This window comes from Geotrypetes seraphini, chromosome 12, assembly GCF_902459505.1.
Source record: "Geotrypetes seraphini chromosome 12, aGeoSer1.1, whole genome shotgun sequence".
In the NCBI taxonomy this organism is placed as follows: domain Eukaryota; kingdom Metazoa; phylum Chordata; class Amphibia; order Gymnophiona; family Dermophiidae; genus Geotrypetes; species Geotrypetes seraphini.
Window position 1 is genome coordinate 69,029,816 of NC_047095.1, and position 7,119 is coordinate 69,036,934.

The 7,119-nt window shown below is 38.0% G+C and overlaps 1 protein-coding gene across 1 annotated transcript in view; it reads left to right on the plus strand.

The window, feature by feature from the left end:
* Positions 1-6,516, plus strand: part of ATP6V0B (ATPase H+ transporting V0 subunit b) — an 87,031-nt gene extending 80,515 nt beyond the window's left edge. The window contains exons 7-8 of the mRNA XM_033916843.1: positions 4,847-5,037; positions 5,981-6,516. Of these exons, the coding sequence (XP_033772734.1) occupies positions 4,847-5,037; positions 5,981-6,010 (221 nt within the window). The 3' untranslated portion in view covers positions 6,011-6,516. The remainder of the gene's footprint in view (positions 1-4,846; positions 5,038-5,980) is intronic.
* Positions 6,517-7,119: the final 603 nt, after the last annotated feature.

Consider the following 7,119-nt stretch of genomic DNA (forward strand, 5'->3'; position numbering starts at 1 on the left):
TGAGAGGCAGCGTATTTACAAATCCCCCGAAGAAGAGCTGATATGGATTGAAACGTCCACATATGGGAGGATGTCAAGAGTTTGTACTATCAAATCATGTACTATATTTGTCTTCGTAAGTCTCACATCAAGGGCTGACAGAGAGTAAATTCATCAACCCACTTGGGGTATATTTATCATATGTATGGACCTTCAGATAGCAATCGGGTACATAACACCTGTTGCTTAACTCTTTGTCGGTCCAACCTTTATTAATTATTTGTATTCAACTCAAAGAGCAGAAATGGATTTTCAAGTTCAAATCCCTGGCTCCTTTAGGTTTAAATGAGGAGATTGAGTGGTTATCTATCCTATGAGAGCCCGACAATACTTAGTCCGGTCCTGCCGTAGCTGAGCCTCGCACTGAGAGTATGATGATGTCATACGTTCTAGGATGTGCATCTGGCCAGCTGTATTTAATGACCAAAATTGCAAATCGCGGCCATGTTACAAAGTTATCTGCAGCTCCCTCAAATTGATAAGCGCCGGGTTCTTTTTATTGAATGAATGTACTCTATTTAGGAAAGGCATTATCTGTTGTAGGTTGTCTTAGACATATGAGAAAGCAAGGTATTCTTTTACTATTTTACAGTGTCCCTTGACCTTGAAGAAAGGTTTCTTTTGAAACATGCATGTCGGGAGAGGTGAAGTCAGAACAGACTCACTATAAGCTAAGTGATGTTCCGTTGTTGTTATAATATAGGAAATTTCAAAAAAATTATCAATAATGAAAAAACTTCAAATGAGTTGAATACAAATAATTAATAAAGGTTGGACCGACGAAGAGTTAAGCAACCAGTGTTAAGTACCCGATTGCTATCTGAAGGTCCATACATATGATAAATATACCCCAAGTGGGTTGATGAATTTACTCTCTGTCAGCCCTTGACGTGAGACTTACGAAGACAAATATAGTACATGATTTGATTGATTTAACAACAGTGGCTCTTGCACACTATTGAAGGAGTTTGTACTATACATCGGCACTGGTTGTGGCTGGATCCACTAGAGATAAGTGTTGCCTTTCTGTCTGTTTAGAGATGTTTAGTCTCCAGGGGTAGGTGTGCAAACATTGTGATAGCTCCTTTTATTAGGATTTGAAAAGGGTTTATGCAATAGAAACATAGAAACATAGAAATAGACGGCAGATAAGGGCCAAGGCCCATCCAGTCTGCCCACCCTAATGTCCCTCCCCTACCATTGCCCTGTGAATAGATCCCTCCTCTTCCTTTGCCCTGTGAATAGATCCCACGTGACGATCCCATCTGGCCTTAAAATCAGGCACGCTGCTGGCCTCGATCACATGTAGTGGAAGACTATTCCAGCGATCAACCACCCTTTCTGTGAAAAAGAATTTCCTGGTGTCAGCTCGTAGTTTCCCTCCCCTAATTTTCCATGGATGCCCTCTTGTTGTCGTGGGACCCTTGAAGAGGAAGATATCTTCCTCCGTCTCTATGCGGCCCGAGAGATACTTGAACGTCTCGATCATGTCCCCCCTCTCTCTGCGCTCCTCGAGTGAGTATAGCTGCAATTTGTTTAACCGTTCCTCGTATGGGAGATCCTTGAGTCCTGAGACCATCCGAGTGGCCATTCGCTGAACCGACTCCAGTCTCAGCACATCCTTGCGATAATGCGGTCTCCAGAATTGCACACAGTATTCCAGGTGGGGCCTCACCATGGATCTATACAATGGCATAATGACTTCCGGCTTTCGGCTGACGAAGCCTCTGCGTATGCAACCTATGACTTGTCTTGCTTTGGATGAAGCTTGCTCCACTTGATTGGCAGCCTTCATGTCCTCACTGACGATCACCCCTAGGTCACATTCTGCTTCAGTTCTTGTTAGGATCTCGCCATTTAGGGTGTAAGTCTTGCATGGATTTTGGCTGCCCAGGTGCATAACTTTGCATTTTTTGGCATTGAAGCTGAGTTGCCAGGACCTAGACCAGCGCTCCAGTGTTGCTTTGTGTGAGGGATCAGTGTTTAGGCAGTATTTATGGACAATTTAGCAAGGTAGGGGAAGGAGGAGGGAGCATAATTGATTTTGAAATAAAAGTACAGGGTGTGGACATGAAATGATATCTAAATCATAAGTTTCAAGTTTTATTTTAGTTTGATGAATCGCTTATTTAGTTTGACTAAGTGAGATACAACATTAATAAAAAAATATAAGCATATATTTAGACATTTAAAATTTAAAATAGTGGGTTAGACAAATAGACTTACAGACCAATCAATACACAAGGTAAGAAGGAACAGAACTACAATTCAATGCTTTAAAGTACAGTTGAGAACCATAAATGGAAAGAACATTAGGGAGGAAAGAGTGGAAACCAAGAAGAAAACTAGTATAAAATTTGAGCACAATTTAAAGATTAAAAGCATCTTTAAAAAGGAAGCTCTTTGTTACTTTTAAAACGACTCAGATAATTTTCCTCTCTTAAATGCTGAGGCAAAATGTTCCAAAGCTGCAGAGCCATCACTGAAAACATATCATGTCGTCGAGTTCCAATAACTTTCAAAGAGGGGACCACTATGAGCTTTTGATTAGTGGACCGGAGAGAATGCGAAGTGTTATAAGGGATAAGTCATTAGTGGAAAGGGATAATTCATTAGTGGAAAGGGTTTTAAATACTAAAAGTAAAATTTTAAAAGTAATGCGATGGTTAATTGGGAGCCAGTGAGATTTAATCAGAAAAGGAGTTACATGATCATATTTTTTACCGTTATGAATGAGTTAACGGCAGTATTCTGAATTATCTGAAAGCACTTCTTTTCTTTTTGCGTGATATTTATTAATAAAGAGTTACAGTAATCGAATTTTGCAATAATTAACGAATTTGGCTCCAGAAACTTAGAAATCGAGCAAATCATTTGCAGCCTATAAAAGCAAGATTTGACGGTATTACTTAAGTGTTCATGATAGGAAAATTTATCATCGATGATGACTCCCAGTATTTTTAACTAAGTTACCAAATCCAAGTGAATATTATCAATGGTAAAAGGGGCACTCAAGCTTATTCCCTTTTCCATGGAAAAAGTAAAGCTTTTGTTTTCTGTATGTTTAAAGCTAACATGTTGGAATTTAGCCATTGTTTAATCCTCTCAAGCTTTTTATTAATCTCGAGTATTTCCTCTTTATTTTCCGGATTTAGGGGGTATGAAAGTTGAATATCGTCGGCGTATGTAAAGGTGGTGAGGCCTATAGACTGACATAGATTTAGTAGAGGTGACAGAAAAATGTTGAACAATAATGGAGATAGAATGGATCCTTTAGGAATACCATAGTTAAGAGTATAAGGTTTGGAGACAGTGCCATTAAAGATAACTTTAGATGATCAATTGGAAAGAAAAGAGCTGAACCATTCTAGTATTTGGTCACAGATGCCTATGGACGTCAGTCTATCAAGAAGTAAAACATGATCAATAGTGTCAAATACTGCTGACAAATCTAAGGAAAAGAGGATGGCAGAGTTATGATGATCTAGGTGATAAAGTATATTTGTGGTCAGATCGATCAGTGAGTACTCTGTAGAGTGATTTTTTCCTGAACCCTGTCTGATTTGGATGTAAAGCATTAGTTGATTCGACAAAATCTGATAGTTGATCAAATACTATTCTTTCTGTTAGTTTAGCTAAAAACGGAATATTAGCAATAGGGCAATAATTTGAAGTTAGATTTATAATCATTTACTATTGGGAAGATTGTGACAGTTTTCCATGACAGCGGTAGTATATCAGATTTAAGGCTATTTAGGATAAAAGTATGTATAAAGGGGCCGAAGCATGGAAATAATTTTTTTAAGATGAACGGTCCTATGATCTGAGTTACTAGTACGTTATGATATGTTCACCTTCCATGATAAGTGAAGTGTTTAATGAGAATTCCATGTATAACTGGAGAGTGAAAGGTGTTGAAGGGTTTGATTCTAAATTGTTGTGGAACCAATATTGATCAGCAGGTTTCAGCGATTATAATGAAATAGTTAAAAAGTTAGCTGTAAACATGGTGATCTTGAACGTTGGAGGAGATTTCGGGCTATTTGGGCACCTGTTTGGGACAATTTATCCCATAGAGCCCAAAGTACTCTCCTGAACTTTTGACACTGGAGTGCTGGGGGTGGGGGGTGGGTTGGGAAGAGGATGGGGGGTAGTTGCGGTCTGTTTTGGAGTCTTTAAGATCTGCGCAAAGAACAACGCAATAGACTTTTTTATCACTTGTTTTCTATTTGGGCTCTCTTTCTGAATGTTGTGGTTTTGTTTTGTGTTCAGCCATTTCTAAATAAAAAAAATTTTAAAAAAAAAAGTTAGCTGTAAAATAAAATTTTGACCATCTTGTTACCCACCTGTTCTATTAAGCTTTTGATATGGGTAGGATATTACTTTGAGGCCTGGACTTGATAGCATCTTAATATGTTATGATATGAGTAGAACAGACTTGTTTTTTATTTGTATGGGTTATCAGATTTTATGTATGTATGTTTTATTGTAATCCGCTTAGGTTTTAAACCGACTAAAAGTTTTTAGAGTAAATACTGTGAGAGTATGCTTTTGAATAATTTAGTTCTACTCAGTTTACAACTTGTCCCATAGACTAGAACAGGCTAATTAGATGTGACTGTTTCTTGTTATCTGACTGGTTGAAGATGTTTAAGTTTTGTGCTATCTTTCTGCTGCTGGAGAGTAATTGAACCCAGCTGACTGATCTTTAGGAAATGCTGCTCTTGTGATTGTGCTCAGGTCTTTTCTCTGACATTCCCTTTATGGTTCATCCTCTTGCTGACTGTTTCTCTCTTGGCTTACACAGGGTTCTCGATGTTTGGAGCAGGCCTGACCGTGGGCTTCTCGAATCTCTTCTGTGGCGTGTGTGTGGGCATCGTGGGCAGTGGCGCCGCACTGGCTGATGCTCAGAATGCCAGTCTTTTTGTGAAGATCCTGATTGTAGAAATCTTTGGAAGTGCCATTGGCTTGTTTGGTGTCATTGTTGCCATCCTTCAGGTGTGTAAAGAAGAGTGGAACAGTCTTATAAACATTTGTCAAAGTCTGAGCAGGAATCTCTGGACCAAAGATCATTTTTTATAATACATTTTTGGATTTCTTGATGATTTAATAGCATATAGTATAGGATTATATGGCATCTTTAGCGGGCCATCGGCATAGTAGACAGTGATGCAAATCTATTCAGTATCCCCAGCCTTGACAAAGAGTGGCGAAACGCGTTGGCAATTGGGGAGCATTTGTTAAATGCGGTGGATATGTGCTGGAAGCATGAATTTAGACTATTTAAAAGCTAAGTTATTTAAAAATATTTAAAATATTTACAATTACATTCAATGATAAAATGAAATAATGAAAAAATAAGAAAATTAAGATAAGGGATGAATGAGGATTGACAGACCTGACAAGTTAAAATGCTTGAAAGGTCATTCTGATATCCCATAATAAGTTATCAATACAACTGTCTTGTTTTTGCTACTTCACTGAACTAGTGTATTTCATGGCATTGTTCAGTCATTATTGCCCCAAAGAACCTTCCTGTCCCTTCCTCTGTGCCCCTGCCCTATGCATCGGATATTAATAAATACAGAGTGATTCCTTTCACTGTACATCTAATTTCTAGTTACCCTATTGAGGGTAGGGTTTATACACTGTGGACTAATATTGCCATCACTTGTGACCATTGGCTCATGATACCTGGCTGTAGCAGGCTGGAATTAACAAAGTGATGAACTGGCTGTCAAATGAATAATGCAGGATAGTTAGATCTGGCTGTATGTGAATCTGGGGAGAGAATCCAAGATAAGGTCCAAGTTGAGAGGTGCCCTCCTATAGCTTTTGGATGAAGGACTGGTGGAAAGACTTATAATATGAGGGTAGGGTTAGTTTCCAGTAATGATTTATTTACTGTCTGTATTTTGTATGGGTTTTTTTTTCTTTTCAGACATCGAAAGTGAAAATGGGAGATTCGTAGCTGCTGGATATAAGTATAATTCCTAGAACAGATGTATTCTGCCCCATATCGTGGAAATCAGGAGGAGATAACTTGTATTTATTGAATGTTTTGTTTTCTGATGGGTCCAATGCTGATTTTTAACCTTTCCTTTGCTGAAGAGTAATGTAAAGATGGTGTATATAATTGTATTCATTCTTTGTGAACAGCAGATACCTTTTATGAAGTTTTTGTGAGAAAGGTGTAAAGAGATATATATTACTTGTGAATTTTGGTTTCTTTGACTGTTAAAAAAAACAAAAACATTTTTGTGTCCTTTTTGTTTCTCTTCCCTTGCTCAGATTTTAAAATGAGAATATGAAAAGGAAATTAGCATAACATCTTGAAAACCCAATGGTATATGTTCTAAAAAGTTATCTGAAATGTAATCTGAAATAAAACTTGAATATTGGCCCCTGTAAGTGTGTGTGCACCAGTCAGAGCGTGGATTGAAGATAACAATAAAATCATGTCACAATGCAGTTTAAGGTGACTGAATTTGGTGGTTCTTAAGTTGAAATAGCTTTATTTTTAATACTTTTAAGCCACAGCCCAGGTATGTTGAAAAGGGATTTTTTCTTTTCCTAGCCTAACACTCTTGACACAAATGAAACCAGAAAACAATCCATTGGCAGTTTAATCTCTTCTGTGTGTGCAAAAGTGCTTAAACATGAAATAAATACCAAGTACCAAGTCAGAATCTTAAAAGAAAACATGTTTGGTGGCTTTTCAGTGTTTGCTAGGGTTCTGATTTAGTGTTGCCAAGATATCAGCCACGCCTTCTCAGTTAACATTTGTCAATTTTGCAGGTGCGCACTCTGCCGGACTGTCACTGAGTGAGACTTGGGTGCGTGCTGAGCAAGGGACATTTGACGCCGGCGCACTCATAAGCTCAAGGTGTGAAAAATAGTAAAAAACATTCAAATTGATGCTAAATGCAAAGGTTTTGTTACCAAAATATAATTATTGTTTTTATTTGTTCAATCATGACACCAAAAGAATAAAGCATAATTGCATTAGCCGTTGCATTAGCGAGAGAACATTATAGTTGCCAAAAATGCTGGCGTTCTGATAACATGTTCAGCTTAATA